This window comes from Canis lupus, chromosome 12 (genome assembly GCF_011100685.1).
Source record: "Canis lupus familiaris isolate Mischka breed German Shepherd chromosome 12, alternate assembly UU_Cfam_GSD_1.0, whole genome shotgun sequence".
In the NCBI taxonomy this organism is placed as follows: Eukaryota; Metazoa; Chordata; class Mammalia; order Carnivora; family Canidae; genus Canis; species Canis lupus.
In genome coordinates this window covers 11,600,030-11,619,262 of record NC_049233.1, presented here as the reverse complement: position 1 = coordinate 11,619,262, position 19,233 = coordinate 11,600,030, and the positions used below count along the sequence as shown (strand labels likewise).

The window sequence follows — 19,233 nt, the reverse complement described above, 5'->3', positions numbered from 1 at the left end:
TGCTGAGTGGGGGGGAGTCCTATGGAGGGATGGATCTGAGCTACCCAGGCATCCTAGGAGGATTCATTTTTATTTATTTATTTATAGATTTTATTTATTTATTTATTTAAAAAAGAATTTTTACTTATTTATTCATGAGACACACACAGAGAGGCAGACACATAGGCAGAGGGAGAAGCAGGCTCCTCACAGGGAGCCTGATGTGGGACTTGATCCCAAGACCCTGGGATCATGACTTGAGCTGAAGGCAGATGCTCAACCACCGAGCCACCTAGGCATCCTAGGAGGATTCATTTTTAAAAGACAGAGTGTGTTGGGGTGCACTAAGTGTGCAGCCTGCTTAGGATTCTTTCTTCTCTGCCCTATTCCCCACACCAGCTTGTGTGCACCCATGCTTTCTCTCTCTCTCTCTCTGTCTCAAAAAGCAAAAATAAAAACAAAACAAACAAAAAAAGAAAACAAGCCACCACTAAACCAAACCACAACCAAACCACCCTGAAAAAAACTCTCAAACCAGCCTGTGCAAGGACACTTAGACCCTCCTCTGTCCCCCTGAGAGCAGAATAAATCTCCCACCCTGTACCAGGGAAGGAGAAAGATGTTCTTATCACCAGCAATAGGAAGGTTAGGGCCCAGAAGGCAGTATAAACAACCCTTGTTACTTTTTGTTACTTTACTCCTCCAGCCCAAATTCTGTTTAGAATTCCTTACTAATTGAAGCTCCCAGAGTCATCTTCTTTATCTTGTCAATTCCTCAACGATTGATTGTCTCTTTATCTGAAAAGTATAAAAACTGCCTGCTGCAGTCATCCTTTGGGTCTCAACTTCATTACTGGACCTCTGCACACGTGTAATAAAACTTTTTTTCCTGTTCATATCCCTCATATAAATTTAATTTGTCCAACTAGAAAAACTTTGGCCAGAGGAGAATATCTTCCTCTCTTTCAATGCAGTCAGTGGGAACTGATGGGGTGAGAGAAGTACTTGAATGGAGCATCTCAATTATGAGCTTGTGGGCAGGAACCCTCACAAAGCCTTGCATGTGGTAAGGCAGCTCGGGAATCTGCTCAGGCTTAAATACTTCTGGGAAGGCTTCTGACTTAATTTAGTTCTCAAAAACTGGAGAAAGAATGATAATTTTACATTTATAATGGAGAAAAATAATGACATAATGAATGTCAAATTCCAGTTTGGATTTTCTAGACTATAGACCTTCTCAGAGTAGTCATACACTGCTCTTGCTCTGTTTTTTTTTTCCTCCCCAGAACTCATTTTTTACCTTCAATTTTTGCAGCCAGACTCCCCAAAGGCCCATGGCCCTGAAGCCCGGCAGTACCTCTCCTCTACTTTTCCTCTGATGTTTCTTACCAGGGTCTACGAGTGCCAGACGCTTGTCTCGGGACAGAGAAGCTCTTTCTTCTTGGTTGAACATTCTATCGATCATCACCATCTCAGCAGAAGGATTGATCCGCTGAAAACGAGAGAGTCTGGTCATTTCAGGTGCCATTTAACAAGTGCAGATATCCCACTGCTTCTTTGAAACAAACAAAGCAACCAGACATGAAGATTTGGTGTCTAGGTTCTAATCATGTCCCATTCAGTCCCATTTATCCCTGTCATGTAGGGATGCGTTTTAAAATAGTATTTTGGGGGAAAAGGTGATTTTCACATTGATTTCTAAAGAGGATGTGAAAAGTAAGCCTCCCTTCTTCTCTTCCTCAGCCTCCCCCAGAGGCACCTGCACCTAGCAGTTTAATACACTCTTGCAGAGTGATTTTATGCACACACATTCCTGACATTCCTCTCTGTTTATGTATGCACGCAAATGGTAGTAACTATACACATTGTTTTTCATCTTTATTTCCCCCTCTGCTATTTAATAATATGTTAGCAATCTTTTCATTAGGATGATATTTTTCTTCATATTCTACTGTGCTTTCATTGTGTAGTAAGGTTTTCCTTAAAATTATTTTTTGCTATAGATAATTGAATCTTAAATTATATTTGTGAGTCTTATTTAACGTGAAATTCATAACAGATATAGTTTGACCAAATAAATGGTCCTTTCCTCAAAAACTATAAGTTAAGTCTTTTTGATATCTCAGCATTTTTTTCTGAAATGGTTGTTGACATAAGAACAACTATTTCAGACTTTAGAGGCACAATTTTAAGTGAATACAAGTAAGAGAGTATATATCTATACATACACACATATATAAATATATATACATCTATAAAAAAATAAACAATATATAAGTAAACACAAACACACATACATATTTACACCGTATTGTATATGTGTATAATGTAATTTATTTAAGCTCCCAAGGTATATTTCAAGTTGATCTTAAACTGGAAACTGCTTGTAAGAGGCCAACTTATAGAGGAAAGCCTATATGATTTCAGAATTGTTTCTTAAATCTCAGAATACATTTGGTCTATCATTTCCTGAGGTGTCTTCTTTCTCTCATTAACTGGTGCTTTAAAACTAATTTTAGTTTCTATTCGGGGTGATGAAAATGTTCTGGAATTAGACAGTGGTCGATGGTTGTACAACCTTATGAATATACTAAAAACTATAAAGTTGTATATTTTTAAGTTATGCATGAATTTTTATGGACTGTTAATGATCACTCACTTAAAAACAAGATAAAGCAAATTTTAACATTTGTTATCACCCAGTCTTTTCAGATGTTACTCTGAACAATTTCCCCCGCATCTCTGGGCTGGTGAGGCAGCTGACAGCATCAGAGTGCGGACAGGGGGTGGAGGTCTCAGATGGTCCTGGTCTGTCCCCTAGCTCTGTTAATTGCTCTGCAAACTGATTAGCTGTAGGACGTTAGGCAAATTACTTAACCAAGGCCCTAGTTTCCTCATTTAGAACCAAGAAAACCAGAGCACTCCTTAGGTGTGATTGCTCATGTAAAGTGTAGCAAATGCTGTGTCAGTAGTACCAGTCAGGTGTAAGGTTTTCTACAATCCTCAGTGTCTGTGCCTTTGAAATTATGTTGGAAAAATGGAGTTCCCTGAAGGTTTTTCTCTCTGAATTACTAGCTGTGACCTGTGGGGTTTTAAAAAACAAATATGCTTGGTAGCATGAATTTTACCATGGCATCTTCTAGAAGCAGGCATCTGTATTTGTTAAGCATAGCTTGGGTCCTTTTTAGGAGCTGAGTGGCAACTGTTTCAAATTCACTGTCGACTTTAAAAAAAGAGAGAGAGAGAGAAAATGGTAAGAGAGTGCAAATCACTCACTAGGTCTTTCCTTTCTCGGGACCGAAATGCATTAGTCTTCCATTACTCAAACATGTCTTGCCTATGACAGTTTTCTCTTCTTAGGTTAGATAGCTTTCCTCATTTAAACAGCTTCTGCATTGCTTTCCCTCACTGTTCACTGTTAGGTCATCGGGCAATTCATCTCAATACTAGCTTATTTTAACTTTATTTAGGAGGCCAAAACCAGAATATTTTAACATCACCTATAAAAGAAAGCCATATAGCACAGACATAGAATAAATACTAATGAATAGAGAATGATCTAGTCTAGATGGTCTAGATGGTCAACCCTCCACTCCCTTCCAATGGTATGAATAACGAAAACAATTGAACAGTGAAGTCCTACAGCCAGGGCTGGGCAGACCGGATTTATGTAAGGACACAAACTAATTCATGGTATTTTGCAGGCCATGGTGCTGTGGCTCTGTCCTTTGCCTGCCAGTCTCCAAAGGTTTCACATTTTTTAACTCTGAGTCTTCACATCCCTATGTAATGCTGGATCTGGACCCTATTCCCTGGACCTCCCAGGGAAGCTCCCAGGGGACTGACCGGGACCGATCTGCATTTAGATCGGAGACCACAGCCAGGTAAGTAAGACGGGTGGCAGCTACAGGAGGGATTAAAGCCATGGAGGGGAACTGATGGAATCCAGGCTTGGAAATGGTGGTGGGAAGGAGGGCAGAAGTAGGCTGCACAGCAGTGGGGACTGGCATCAGAATGGGCGGAGTCCCAGGTTGGCACAAAGGGGTCCTCATCCTTACCATTTTTGCCAGTTTCTTGAGATCCAGCAATGCCCCAGACTTACTTTGGCACTTGAAGAATGCTTTTGGGGGCTAAAGTATCTATCTAATTCATAAAACTGATGGTAGTAGCTAAGGGTATGCATTCTGCTTAAACATAAGAAGTCACTGGGTATAGTAGCGACTTCAGAGTCATCAAGTCTGCAGCCAGTGGTCCAAATAATGCTTTGGATTCACTGCCCCCAAATTGGGTCAATAAAATACTGATGTTTAGGTATCCCTTCACAGAATATTAAGAAGAGTAAACCACCACCCTAAACATGGACCTGGAAATTGAGTAAATTGGGAACAAGTTAGGTGTGTGATTAAAACACTAGTATGGCTACTATCTGGGAGCCGTGGGGCTCTTGCTCTTCTGTGGGGCATCCATAAGATGGTGTCTGGTGTCACAGTGGTACTCTGGGGTTACAGCCTGTTTACCTTTCTTCAAGTCTTCCTCCGTGGGCAGGGCGCCCTGGCACACGTGGTAGGAGAGCAGCCTCTGTACCGCATCACTTAGTGACCGGAACTGACTCTTATCGGGTGTCACAGCATGGGTTTGGTCCCTCTGTAACTGCTGGAGGATGCTTTCAAAGAGAAATTCCCAATGTCAGTGGAGACCCATGGAGGAAATCTAACAGTGATGATTATTTGCATGCAAAGATAAGAAGACCTATAGGAATACTACTATTCACAGTGTAGAACTTCTGTTTTTCCTTGAGTTTTATACTTTGTACACCATAGTGGGAGTAGGGTTTGGTCTAACTGTCTCCACAGGGGACTCATACTATGACCCTGGCCTCAAAAACACAGGGTTCACACCAACTGCTCATGTGGGGGCTGCTCACACAGATCTTGGCAATGCCTGACCATTGGCCAGCTAAGCTTATGCTAATATTTCTGTTCCAAACACAGGAGTTTATCAAACCATACTTCTCCTCAGAGACCCTTTGGCCAATCAAAGGGTATGTGGTATGCTAAACAGACAGAACTATTCTCCTTCAGAACAAAAGAGCTAGCAGTACACTTAAATTATTATTTGATACACAGTTGACCCTTCAACAACATGAGGGGGGTGGGGGCACCGGCTCCCTCCATAGTCAGATATCAATATATAATTTGACTTTTCCAAAACCTTACTAAGAGTCTCCTGTTGACCAGAAGCCTTATTGATTCTATGGTTGACTAATAGATATTTTGTATATTACATGTATTATATATTGTATTCTTACAAAAGAGTGAGCTAAAGAAGATGTTATTAAGAAACTCCTAAGGAAAAGGAAATACAGTTACAGGACTGTGCTGTATTTACTGGAGAAAATCTGCATATTAGCAGACCTACATGGTTCAAATCTATGTTGTTCAAGGGTCACTGTATTTATAGGTCCTAAAAGAAACCAACAGTAGGAAATTATTTTCAAAATATACTTAAAAAATATATATAATTATAAGCTGACTTCTGTTGTGTATTTATTGAAGGTTAGGGACTGAGAGAAATGTTCAAAATGAGTCATTTCCAAGGGTCACTCACAAAGCTCCTTTAGTTAGTTGTTTTGCAGCAGGCCGCTTTTGTCCTCCTGAGTGACTATCCACCTAAAGACAAAACACACCTCTTTTTACTCCCTTTTGTAGAAAAAATATGCAGAATACAGTTATACATAAAAGTCACTATATTGTGAATATTTTCAACTCCTTATCAAGAGCATATTCGAAGGATATCGAATGTGCCCTGCTAAAAAATAAAATAAGCAAGTCCAACAAGCTATGTAGCAAAGTCACACTGTGTCAAGATTATAGGAAGCTCTATTATCAGTTCCTTGAAAAGACTTAAGTTGTATTTAAAGCCTGAATCCCCAACTCTCTAAACGTATTGTTAGATTTTTGGAGACATATATTTTGTGGGTACCAATGCCATGAACATTTTGAAAATTCAGTTGCTGTTACAGTCCAGGTGTGTGATCTAGTGGGGCATTCCTTTCTTTTTTTTCCCCTTTAAGTAAACTCTACACCCAATGTGGGGCACCCAATGACCCTGAGATCAAGAGTCACATGCTCTACAGACTGGGATAGCCAGGTGGCCATAGTACCACTTCTTATATCATTTTTAAAAATATTTTATTTATTTATTTGAGAGAGAATATGCAAGAGGTGGGGAGGGGCAGAAGCAGAGGGAGAAACACGCTTCCTGCCAGACAGAGAGCCCAACGTGGGGCTCAATCCCAGGCCTCCAGAATCGTGACCTGAGCTGAAGGCAGACACTCAATCTACTGGGCCACTCAGGTGTCCCAACAAGTTTCATTAAACTTTTAATTAGTGTTTGATGGAGAAGAAACTAAGGACTCAGTAAGCTGAAAACAAGATTTTTTTTCCTTTCTTTAGATCAGTGGTTGGGTTAGAAGACCACAGGGACTGGTTATTTCGTAACATTCCTGTTTAACAACAACAGAAAATTAAAAAACTCTCAGTATAGGGGCTCAGTGAGTTGAGTGTCTGACTTAGCTCAGATCATGATCTTGGGGTCTTGGAATGGAGCCCTGAGTTGGGCTCCATGCTCAATGAGGAGTTAGGGAGTCTGCTTGTCCCTCTGTCACTCTCCCCTGAACCTGCCTACACTTGCTCTCTTAAATAGATAAAATCTAAGGAAAAAAAAAAAAAAAAAAGAAAGAAAGAAAGAAAGAAAGAAAGAAAGAAAGCAAGCTCTCAGAATAACTAGGAGGAACAGATCCAGGGGTTCCACAGTGGCTCAGTCAGTTAAGCAGTCAAGTCTTGATTTTCACTAAGGTCAGGATCATGAGACCGAGCCCCATGTAGGGCTCTATGCTCAGTGGGGAGTCTGCTTGAGAGTTTTACTCTCTGCCGTGCGCCCATTGCCCCCCGACCACTTGCATATGTACACTGTCTTGCTGTCTCTCTCAAATAAATTTTTTATTTTTTAAAGATTATTTTATTTATTTATTCAGAGAGAGAGAGAGAGAGAGGCAGAGATACAGGCAGAGGGAGAAGCAGGCTCCATGCTGGGAGCCTGAGGTGGGACTCGATCCCCAGTCTCCAGGATCACACCCCAGGCTGCAGGTGGCGCTAAACCGCTGCACCACTGGGGCTGCCCAAATAATTTTTTTTTTTTTTTAAAGAAGGAACAAAAAAAAAAAAAAAGAGAGAGAAGGAACAGATCAACTTTGGCTACAATAATGTGATCATTTAACAGTAAATTACATTTTTTGAGTGCCTACTATTTATTGGCTGCTAGTATATTATTAATTCATGAGGAAATGACCGGTTGTAATGTGAGAAATAGAAAAGACACTTTAATCCCATAAACATTAACAAAGCACAGCCTGGCCTGCCAGGAGGTCTTTAGTGAGCACACTCTTGTGGGCACGCTTTTGTGTGCAGACAATGCCAGGCAGCAATTACCAAGCTGAAGATGACATAACTATATTTTCTCTCAATTATGTTCGACATTAAGAAGCAGCTATGCAAACTGTCTTTTACCTGCACAGCTGGCTGGCCAGGAGATGATCCAACTACTTTTTCCTGCTGTGGTTGTGTGGTTCCTAAGGACACCGGCATAACTTTGCTTCCAGAATCCTGCCCTATTAGAATGAACACATAAGATAACAGAAACAGTCAATCAAGCCCCTTATCTAACTCATAGAGTCCAATGTATATGGATTACTGACCATTCTGAAAGGGATTTCTTTATCATGGATGCTTGCTCTGAGGAAGGGGAGCAGGAAGTACATTTATCTACAAAAGCTCTAGAGGCAGAGGTCAGGACTAGTGAAGCCTATTTAGGTAGTAAATAGAAACAAATACATACATAAATGGTAATAAATAATAGCTGTCAACGCTACAGTTTCAAATGACCCAACGTCAAGGAATAGGCCTCCAACCAGTAATCTGTGAGTATTACCAAACTCTCAAATGCTCACAAATTAAGGAAGGGAGGCCCAAATAGGCAGCTGACTAGGAGTGTTCTTGCTTTTGTCTTTTCTAGTATTTATTGAGCAGTGCAGCTATTCAATGTTTTAGAAGAAATGGAAGCCATAGCCCACATATTTTTCTCTTTGGAGGGATTCCAAAGATACATAAATAAAGCAACATGAGGACAGTTACAAAGTCACCTGTGCCATATGGTACTAGATTTTATTGTTTCTAAGCAGCACATTTTTTCCACATAATTTAGTGTGTCATAATTAAACTAGAAGTGCTTTTTTTTTTTTCCCCCCTTTCTTGGTAGCATACTCAGTGAAGGTACAAACACAACATGGTCTATTATTTGGGTGGAAAGGATAAAGATGCATGGTCTGAGCAGGAATGAGGTGGAATGGGAAAGGTTGCATGCAGGATGAGGCACAGCAGAAGAAATCCTCTGGGTTTGCGGGGGATGGGGGACAGCTGAGGGGAGCTTACTACAAAGGCTCCTGACCTGGCAGTGCGGTGTTCAGGAGGCCAGGGATCTGTGCTTGTCTCAGGCCATCTGTGGTCTTGGAAGCAGAAATGGGGGAAGTCTGATTCAAACCTTTTTTCTGAGCCTGTGAAAAATATGGCCAAGAGGAAAAGTTAATTTCATGGCTAAAAGCTTTAATAGATTACTCAAAACACCAATCAAGCCTGTTATGCTACCTGGCATCACCTTCACGGTAGATTCCAAAGCAAGAGTTTTACTTTATTCTCTTATCACACTTGGAGAATCACAGAGAACACCCTTTTATTTTATTTTATTTTATTTTATTTTATTTTATTTTATTTTATTTTATTATTTATGATAGGCACACAGTGAGAGAGAGAGAGAGAGAGAGAGGCAGAGACATAGGCAGAGGGAGAAGCAGGCTCCATGCACTGGGAGCCCGACGTGGGATTCGATCCCGGGTCTCCAGGATCGTACCCTGGGCCAAAGGCAGGCGCTAAACCGCTGCGCCACCCAGGGATCCCCCAGAGAACACCCTTTAAAGAAATCTAGGGGCATGCTGAATTTTCTGGATGCCATTCATAGAGATGCTAAGTTGAGACCAGACTGCTTTCTTGCTCCTGGAACTGTTGTGTTAGTGGTGCTCAGATGCAAAGGCTGAACCAGAAACTCAATTTCTATCCCTAACAGTTTCTCTCCCCAGTAATTTTCTATTACACTTGCAAGGATTCTGACCCTGACTATAAGATCCTTATGTGGGGTCTGCATGGACTCTGAGTACTTGGTCAGGGCCCACGTGCCAACGCCAAACCTACTGTCAGCACTCACTGCTGTGTACATGATCTAGAGTATGTGTTACCTCTGCCACCGGTATGTCTCTTGTTCACATCATGTCATCATCAGGTGTAACTGGGAAATGTAAATTCAACTGAATATTAGCCCAAGGAAAATATTATTAGAAAAATTAATCTGGGGACGCCTGGGTGGCTCAGTGGTTGGGCGCCTGCCTTTGGCCTGGGGTGTGGTCCTGGGATCCCGGGATCGAGTCTCACATTGGGCTCCCCGCATGGAGCCTGCTTCTCCCTCTGCCTGTGTCTCTGTGTCTCTCATGAATAAATAAATAAAATCTTTAAAAAAATTACTTAAAAAAAAAAGAAAAATTAATCTGATGTCCTAATGGGTGTGTGCTTCTTTTCTATGAATGAGGAGGATGAATTGGATGTTGTTTCAGGACTGGCAAAGCTCCTTTTAGCTTAAAAAAATCTGTTCTCTCTACAATTCATTTAAAGTAAGATGATAAGGGCTTTTAAATTACTCTCAATTTTTAACCGTCTAAGTCATTACTACTTCATAGTGTAGCAAGGTTTCAGAGTTTTTCCTCCAGTTTTATATTTTGTATACCATCAGAGGATGGATTGGTTGATTGATTTTTAAAGATTTATTTGTTTATGAGACACACACAGAGAGAGAGAGAGAGAGAGAGAGAGGCAGAGACACAGGCAGAGGGAGAAGCAGGCTCCACGCAGGGAACCTGATGTAGGACTCAATCCTGGGTCCCCAGGATCACACCCCGTGCTGACGGCAGGCACTTAACTGTGCCACTCAGGCGTCCGGCTTCTCTTTTCTAATACAAAAATGGAGAAGGATTTGACACTACCCAAGAAAGACTGGAGGAGGTCATTACAAAGTTGGAAATGGTCACCTTGCTCATCCTCCCATTAGCAGGGAAGATCAGACCTACACCATTCTAGGCAGACAGGTAATACATTCTTAGTAACAAAACCACTAGGGGAAAATTCTCCAGTGTTCGCACGCAGCATTTCCGCCAGAACGGAACTCCACTCTCCTACTGTAGGAAGCTGTCCACAAGGAGGGCACTGGGATTGTGGAGAGGCCTGTGGCGAACAGTGAGCAAGGCCTTCCTCACAAATATTTCCAGGGGAGGGACACAAAGGGCCACCTCGGAAAAAAACAAAACAGATAAAAGTTGGGAAAAATGTGGTTTAATATGGCAAGGCTATCCACTAGGAGGGACTCTGAACTAACCAGATCAACAGAAGAATAGATGAACAAGAGTGAAAATGTTCAAACGACCATAGTCCTTATGGCAGTGCTGTTAGTACACAACAGTTGGGGATTTTTTCCAATGTACCTAGTTCACATGAAACAGAGGAATATCATCCTTACTGCTTTAAATTAAAGCATACTTTTAAAAAAATGGCATTATCCAGCCTGATCTCCTACCTTATTGACCAGACATGACCTAAAGTGATTTATAGCTAATAAACAGATGAACGAAACAAAATCCCTGCATTTGTAAGTAGTAAAACTAAAAGAAAAGCAAGGAAGAGATCACTACAAAAGTCAGGAGAAAGAAAGGCTGAGGCTGGGAAGGCATAATGGAGGAGGCTAGTTTCTGGGACTCCTGAAAATATTTTATTTCTTGAGTCCTTGTATGGATGGGAATTTGCTTTAGAATTCTTTGCTAACTGTACACTAGTGTTTTATGTCTTTCTTTCTTTCTTTTTCTTTCTTTCTTTCTTTCTTTCTTTCTTTCTTTCTTTCTTTCTTTCTTTTTCTTTTTCTTTCTTTCTCTTTCTTTCTTTCTTTCTTTTCTTTCTTTCTTTCTTTCTTTCTTTCTTTCTTTCTTTCTTTCTTCTTTCTTTCTTTCTCTTTCTCTTTCTTTTCTAAATGTGTTCTCTTTCACAATACAGAAGAGTAAAAGGGAAAAAACCTAGAACAATCCTAGGTTAAAACCTGAGAATTCGTCATCAACTTGAGGGCATGAAGTACTGTTGTGTCTAAAAACAAGACTATTCTCTGAAAGGGACACCTCTCATCTGAGCGCATTTTAGAGTGTTTTATGGTTCCCTTGCACACCTGTGTGAGTCTAAGCATTGGCATCTGTGCATTTTGGGAAAATAGTCACTCCACTTGTTACACTGTGGGGCAACTGCAGGGGCTGGGGCAGGTGGCGAGGAAGAATTAGAATCCACAGGGGAACCTGTCCTGGCCCCTGCAGTAGAATAACCTCAATGTAGCTGCTCTGTATGTTTGGAAAGCTCCAGTGCCTTGGGGACTGCTCTGTCTCCAGAAGTTCACTGGTTGCTCCCAGTCCGCTTATCTTCAGGACGGGGCTTTTCTCCGCCTGGTTCACTGCTCTATTCCCAGCACCAGAACAGGGCTGGCACCACAGTGAGCACACAGCAAATAAGTTGTTAAATAAATTGAGTGAATGAATTCCACTGCAGCGGGAGTCATGGGGTCTGTCCCTCCCTCCCAGTCCAACCACTGCCCCCTTCAGGAACCATCAACTTTCTCCCATTCCCCAAAACTTCAGGTTGCTCACAGCTGACAATCTTTTCCAGAAATAAAATTTACCATTCTACTGTTTTTTCCTGAACTCTTAGAGGAGACTTGCTCTTTGAATATATTTTCTTAAAAAAATATATATATATATACACACACATATATGTATATACATATGTATATATATATATTTTTCTTCACAAATAGACTATTTAAGGATATTTTATTGAGAACTTGGCTCAAAGAACTCTGCTAATATCAATATACATCTTAATTTTTTAGATCCTATGGATTCTATATTTTTACATGTAAAAATACAGAAAAACCCCAACAAATCAAAATATTTAATACGTCAATTCCCCACTGTGATACTCTTTGAAAGAAACAAATTCCAACCCAGCAAGACGGCATCCAACAACAGGAGTTTACTGAATGAGGGAGATGTCTGGGGTCTGCCCAGCCACACTCTACTCTGGGAACTGCCTCACTGCCACAGAAATGGGCTGCAGCTAGCAAGGATGGAGAACACACAAATGTGTGTGACCTGCCAGAGCCACAGAGAGCTAAACTTCAGGAAGGGAAGGAGCACTTTTTCTTCCATCTGAAACTGCCAAGCCTGGGGCACCTGCAGGGCTCAGTCGGTTAAGTGTCTGACTCTTGATTTTTCCTCAGGTCATGACCACAGGATCACTACACCTGGCTTCACGCTCAGCAGGGAGTCTGCTGGAGATTCTCTCTCTCCTTCTCCCTCTGCTGCTCATCCCCCCAATCAATCAATCAATTAATCAATCAAAAGTGCCAAGCCTGCCAGTGTAAGCAGTTTATCTATCTAGAGGGGCACTTTTTCTTAATTTGAACAAAGGCCTAGTATAGAGCAGCAGAGGCCCTGTATGGCTACTTCCTCATGTCACCCATGCCCCTGCCCTTCTGGCCATGGCTTACTGCACCATCATTCAGACTCTCCTGGGTCATTTAGGCTCTCTTGGGAATTTATTTTATTTTATTTTTTGGGAATTTATTTTATTTTATTGTTTAAAGATTTTATTTATTTATTCATGAGAGACACAGACAGAGAGAGAGGCAGAGACATAGGCAGAGGGAGAAGCAGGCTCCATGCAGGAAGCCAGATGCAGGACTCAATCCCAGGACCCCAGGATCACGCCCTGGGCCAAAGGCAGATGCAGATGCTCAACCACTGAACCACCCAGGCATCCCTCGCCTGGGAATTTAGAGTGGTGTTGGGGAGTGGATACCCAAGGGCAGTGGTTCTCAAATGCAGGTATAAACTAGTCACATCAAGATCACCTAGGGAGCTTCTGAAATACAAAGTTTCTGGGTTCTATCCACAAGATTCAGAAATCTGATGTGGGACTTAGGAATTTACAACTTTAAAAAGCTCTCCAATTGATTCGAATGCATTACCAAGTTTTGGAAACCACTGCATTTGCCAGTTTCTGTTAAGTGCTTGGATAATAATGTAAAGCTGGACTAGGGTGGCTGTTTTGGTGGAGAAGAGTGAGAAAGAACAGTGAAGACAGACAGAAGGTCGCACTATCCTGACTAGGCCAAGAGAACAGCAAAGAACTTGATTTCTGGCCTTATGAGGAGCTACACTATACTTCCTAGACATTCTCCCTTTTTGCTAAATGTGTTAGGGTGAGGGTTGCAACACAAAGCACCTTGACTGAGGCATTTGGGTGTCAACTGTGTACACAGCACTGTGGTAATTACAGAGAAAGCAGCTGAAGGATACCAACACAGTGTCTGCCCTCTGAAAGCTCGCCATTCAGAAGACACCCAGACCCACCCCCACACAACTGATCAGTGCACTGTAATTCTGGTCTCCGACCTCAACTGGGCCTGCATGTCTGTCCAGCAATCCTTTCTTTTCCCTGGTCAGCTCCTTTGCCCAGAATAGCATTCTACTCAATGCTATTTCATTATCTTCGAATCTGTAAGCCAGGTAAGAACTCATTCAAACTCTCTACCACCATGGGTATAACCTTACCCACATCCCCATTAGATCTTTCCTTGCTTTTCTCACTACAATGGCAGAGGCATCCCTCCTCTTTTCTACAGAGAATCCCACCAGTGCTCTGGAATTCATGTCCATCTCCTTCTCATCAGTTTTGAAAAAAGTGCAAGACTTTTCCATGTTTTAAAAAAAACAAAATCCGGGACATCTGGGTGGCTCAGAGGTAGAGCATTTGCCTTTGGCTTGGGGCATGATCCTGGAGGCCCTGGGGTTGGGTCCTGCATAGGGCTCCCTGTTGGGGGAGCTGCTTCTCCCTCTGCCTGTGTCTCTGCCTCTCCTCTCTCTGTTTCTTGGGAATAAATAAATAAAATCTTTTAAAACAAAACAAAACAAAACAAAACAAAAAACCAAAAAAACAAAACCAAAATCATGTAGCTATGAATTACCTCTCTTTTTCTGAATGTTGTTTGTACTCATTACCATGCCTTCCATTCCCGCCTTGGTCTACACTTCAGTCTGGCTTCTACACCTAACACTCCAGGGAAACAAGTCTTACCAAGGTCTACAGCTGCCTCTTTGTTGCTAAATCTGTCAGAAGCATCCAGATCCTTACTTCCACTGACTTCTCAGTGACACTTCACTCTGCCAATCTCTGCCCCCCTGCCTGTAACATTTCTTTTCTTAGCTTCCAAAATCTGAACCCCATCGGTTCCTCTCTGGAACCTTCTGAGTCTCACTTGTGGACTCTTATTTCTATGTCCATTCCCTAAATATTGAGGTACTTAGGGGTTCTCTTCTGGCTACTTTTTAAAAAAAGATTTTATCTATTTATTCATGAGAGACACACACAGAGAAAGGGAGAGAGAGGCAGAGACATAGGCAGAGGGAGAAGCAGGCTCCATGCAGGGAGCCCGATGTGGGACTTGATCCCGAGACTCCAGGATCATGCCGAGCCGAAGGCAGAAGTTCAACCACTGAGACACCCAGGGGTCCTGCCCCCACTCCATTTCCCATCCATTTCTACCACTTCAGTTACCATTTATATACGCTGGTCAGACACCATTTGAGTCCACATTTTGGTCCTATGTTTCGGTGAATATAGCTGTTTATCATACTGTGTGGTTGTCCTATGGGTTGTTAGACTTGACAAACATATCCTAAACTAAACTCATGATTGCCCTTCCAACCACAATTTCTTCTCATGTTCTCTATCTCAGTGAACCTGGTATCACTATCAAGAGTCTATGTATCATCCTTATTTCTCCACTACAGCCAATCAGTCAACAGTTCTATTTAACCTAGTTGTCTCAAATCCATTCCATTCTCACAATCTCTAGTGCCACCAGGCTGGTGTAGGGCTTCAGCATTCCATGCTTAGATTATGACACTGGCTCCTTAACATGACATACAAGATCCTGTATGATCTGATCCTTGCTCATCTTTCCCGCCGAAATCTTCTGCACCTCACCTGAACTTGTTTTCCTGTCCCCTTAGTATCACAGTCTCTTCTCTTGCCAAGCTTTGGAAGGCAGCTATGCTCACCACTATACCACCAACGCCGGCTCTTGCCAAGCTTTGCACTGCCGTTCCTACTGCTGGAAAATTCTTCACTCAGGCCCTTGCTACTTGGGTAACTCTTCCTTCCTTTAGTAAGTCTCAGTCAGGAACCACTGTCTTGGGATGCCTGGGTGGCTCAGTGGTTGAGCGTCTGCCTTCGGCTCAGGTTGTGTGATCCAAGGGTCCCAGGATTGAGTCCTGCGTCGGGCTCTCCACAAGGAGTCTGCTTCTCCCTCTGCCTATGTCTCTGCCTCTGTGTTTCTCATGAATAAATAAATAAAATCTTAAAAACAAAAAGAAAAAGAAACCACTGTCTCAAGGAAACCTTCCCCAACCATCCCATCTGGGTCAGAGGCTTCTTTTCTGAGCCTGGCATTCTGCATTACTTCTACCAGGGCATCTGAAACAGTGCCCTGTGGCTGTCAGTTTCTCTGTTTGCCTCTTGCCGTGCAATAGACTGTTGTATCCCTGGGACTTGGCCCCGGGCTTGTAGGTACTGAAGTACTGTTGAAGGAAGGAAGGAAGGAAGGAAGGAAGGAAGGAAGGAAGGAAGGAAGGAAGGAAAAGATACGAAGGAAGGAAGTGATTATGTACCTAGTAAGGAGTCTCTATGGACAAAAAGTATCTGGGGAGACTGGAAAAGGATTCATTCTTTTTTTTTTTTTTTTTAAAGATTTTCTTTATTTATTCATGAGAGACACACAGAGAGAGAGGCAGAGACATAGGCAGCAGGAGTAGCAGGCTCCATGTGGGGAGTCGGATGCAGGACTCAATCCCAGGACCCTGGGATCATGACCTGAGCCAAAGGCAGACGCTCAACCACTGAGCCACCCAGAGGCCCCAAGGCTTCAATCTTTTAGGGGCTTTGGGTGGAGACCTTTAGGTGGCACACTGAAGGAAAGGAAGCACTTCTACCTGCTAGGAAAGAAAGTTTAATGTAAACCTGTCAGTAAAGACGTGGGGCTCACAATGAGTCTGGCCTAGCCAGGGAGGTGTGGAGGAGCTGGTCTGCCTGGCTAAAATGGACGGTTTCCACCTAGAGAAGCTTAACTGCCAGCCAGGGGTTTGTACTTTCTCCTGTGGCGATGGGGAGTCTCAGATAACTTGGTTCAGGTTATCAAGCAAATGTTTTAGGAAGATTAATGTGGTGGAAATCTGCCTTTAGGAAGAGGCTGAAGGCAAATCAATCACCCAGATAATTGCTACATTTGTCAATGCATTCGGGTCAGAATAGGCCTTGGAAATCATCTAGCCCAGTGCTTCTCTATCCTGGTTGCTCTTTAGAATCATTTGGTGAGCTTTTGAAAAATGCTGATGCTTGGAGTCCTTTCTCCAGGTCATTTAAATCAGAATTTATGGAGGAGAGGCCCAGGCACCCATATTTTTAAAAAGCTCCCCAGGTGGTTCAATCGGATAGCTAGGGTTCCTCATTTTAGAGAAGAGAAAATTAGGGCTCAGAGAGTTTAAAATACAAACGTGGATCATAAAACCAGTCCCTGGCAAAGTAGGACCTACAAGAGAGCTCTGATTCTGTTTCTTTCTTTTTTAGATTTTATTTATTCATTCATGAGAGACAGAGAGAGAGAGAGAGGCAGAGACACAGGCAGAGGGAGAAGCAGGCTCCATGCAGGGAGCCCAATGTGGGACTCGATCCTGGGACTCCAGGATCACACCCTGGGCCAAAGGCAGGTGCTAAACCACTGAGCCACTCAGGGATCCCCGAGAGCTCTGATTCCTAATCCAACTCTTGTTTTCCCCATTATGTTGCAGTCTCTCTTCAAGTCTAGCTCAGGGTAAGGATGCAGAAAAGGAGAGAAATGGGAAAGGGTACAATAGAGCCAGCTAGCAGGTAAAGTCCGCCTTTCCGAGCAATTTGGCCATGCTCTGAACCTCTATCTCCTTGACTGTGAAATGGAAACAGTAACTACTTGTAGCCCCAAGGTAAGGATTAGTAATAACATAGAGAGCCCCTGGCACTGTACCAGTTATTAATAACATGATCATTACTTTTACTATTATTGGAAAGAACAGGTGTGAGACATTCAAAGATGAATGTGTAGAATTTAGTAACCTATTAAAAGTCTAGAAGGAGGGCAGCCCGGGTGGCTCCACGGTTTAGTGCCGCCTTCAGCCCAGAGCCTGATCCTGGAGATCCGGGATCGAGTCCCACATCGGGCTCCCTGAATGGAGCCTGCTTCTCCCTCTGCCTGTGTCTCTGCCTCTCTCTCTTTCTCTGTCTCTCATGAATAAATAAATAAAAATTAAAAAAAAAGTATAGAAGGAGAGGAAAAAACATCAACTAGATTTTGAAGTCTGGGTGTCTGAAAATCCAATGGCTCCAGAGTAAGGTTGTCAGGCAGAGCTAGAGGGAGGAAGGGAAAGTAGGGAGGGGCAGGTAAGGGCTGGAGACCAGCTGTGATCACTCTGGCAACATGGAAAGCATGGTGGGTGCTGCTCTCAAGGGATTAATGATCTACTAAATCTTCTAGTGATCTAAGGAGATTTGGACTTAAATACTTCCCTTTGTTTAATAGGCTAAACTCTTGTAAATCACCTCCTTTAATAATTGAATTTGAATATTAATCTATTTACAAGAAAGTTTAAATCCTGTAAATTACTCTCTGCATTGAAGGATTTAAGTTCACAGGGCTCTCTGGAGAAATGGCTGATTTTAGGTCTGAGGCAAGGTAATCAGAAGACACGCCCACAGTATCTTGGGCCACAAAGTGCTCAAGGTAGATGGGGCCATGTCAAAGGCGTAGAAGCCAGCTTCAGCAGGCCTCCACTAACAACATTTGGGACATTTCTGGCATCAAAAAGAATAATGGAAGCAGTTGATTGCAACATTAATTGCAAAAAGAATACACGATCTTTTAGAGACAGGCACTAAAATATCACAGATGAACTTACACGTCTGGCTTAGCCTCAAAATTATATTGGGCAGTGGGAGAGGGAGAGTTAGCTGGGGATGGATGGAACAAGCACAGCCATGAGTCAGTAAGCACTGAAGCTGACTGTGCATGGGGACTCACTGCACTATTTTCTTTACTTCTGTTTATGTTTAAAATTCCCCATAATAAAACGTTTAAAAATGAATGCAAAAAAAAAATCGCAAAAAAGCCCTTAAACTATGAGTTCATAGCATTACGAGAGAGAGAGAGAGAGAGAGAGAGAGAGAAAGAAGAAAAAGTTCTTCATTATGGAAAAGCCCCAACCAAAAATTCTAGATAGGAGAATACAGTTAGAAAATCACCATTTTGCAACCACCAATGTAGCGTTCAGTGAGGCTCACTGATGGAGTCTCATATCATCAGGTAAGAGATGAGGAAATAGGACAGTCACATGGTCCCAAAGCACAATCCTCGAGACCATTTCTGCTTTACAAAGGGAATAAGGTACTTCTGAATGCCTGGGGAGAAACTGGGCAGAAGCCACCTTAACCAAGTGATCACACCCAGAATCACCAATAAGAGGCCCAGCCAACATTTTGTGTCTTGCCACAACTGTTTAGCTTGCCTCTGATCATGAGGACACAATCAGACAACACACTGAGGCTTCTCTGTAAGACAAACGATCTGGGTTGCTGCAGACTGGAGGTGTGACAATAGATTAGATCAGTGTTCTTTTGATTGAATTTCGGAGTGAAACATTGTAAAGCACATTATTGGGTCAACTGAAGAAATCTGATACAACTTTACTGTATTAATATTTACTTTATTGAGTGTGATAGTGATATTGTGGTTGTATTGAAGAAGGTCCTTGTTCTTATTAGATAGCTGGTGAACCCATTTAGTTCACTCATTGGATTTCTGGTCCGAGGTCACTTCCTCTGGGAAGTCTTCCCAAACTTTGTATTTGATTACAGTTTTCTATTACCTATTCTAATTGTATAGTGTTCCTTTTTTCCATAGCCCTTACCTCTAGTT

At 42.3% G+C, this 19,233-nt stretch overlaps 1 protein-coding gene across 4 annotated transcripts in view; it reads right to left on the bottom strand.

The window, feature by feature from the left end:
* Window positions 1-19,233, bottom strand: part of BICRAL (BRD4 interacting chromatin remodeling complex associated protein like) — a 79,293-nt gene that overhangs the window by 6,672 nt on the left and 53,388 nt on the right. For all 4 annotated transcript variants that reach the window (XR_005367708.1, XM_038554093.1, XM_038554092.1 and 1 more), the window contains exons 6-11: window positions 8,485-8,590; window positions 7,548-7,648; window positions 5,587-5,648; window positions 4,497-4,642; window positions 3,108-3,202; window positions 1,369-1,471 (exon numbers count right to left, since the gene is read on the bottom strand). Coding sequence is in view for 3 of the 4 variants with exons in the window: in XM_038554093.1 (XP_038410021.1) it covers window positions 1,369-1,471; window positions 3,108-3,202; window positions 4,497-4,642; window positions 5,587-5,648; window positions 7,548-7,648; window positions 8,485-8,590 (613 nt within the window). In the remaining variant the exon portion in view is untranslated. The remainder of the gene's footprint in view (window positions 1-1,368; window positions 1,472-3,107; window positions 3,203-4,496; window positions 4,643-5,586; window positions 5,649-7,547; window positions 7,649-8,484; window positions 8,591-19,233) is intronic.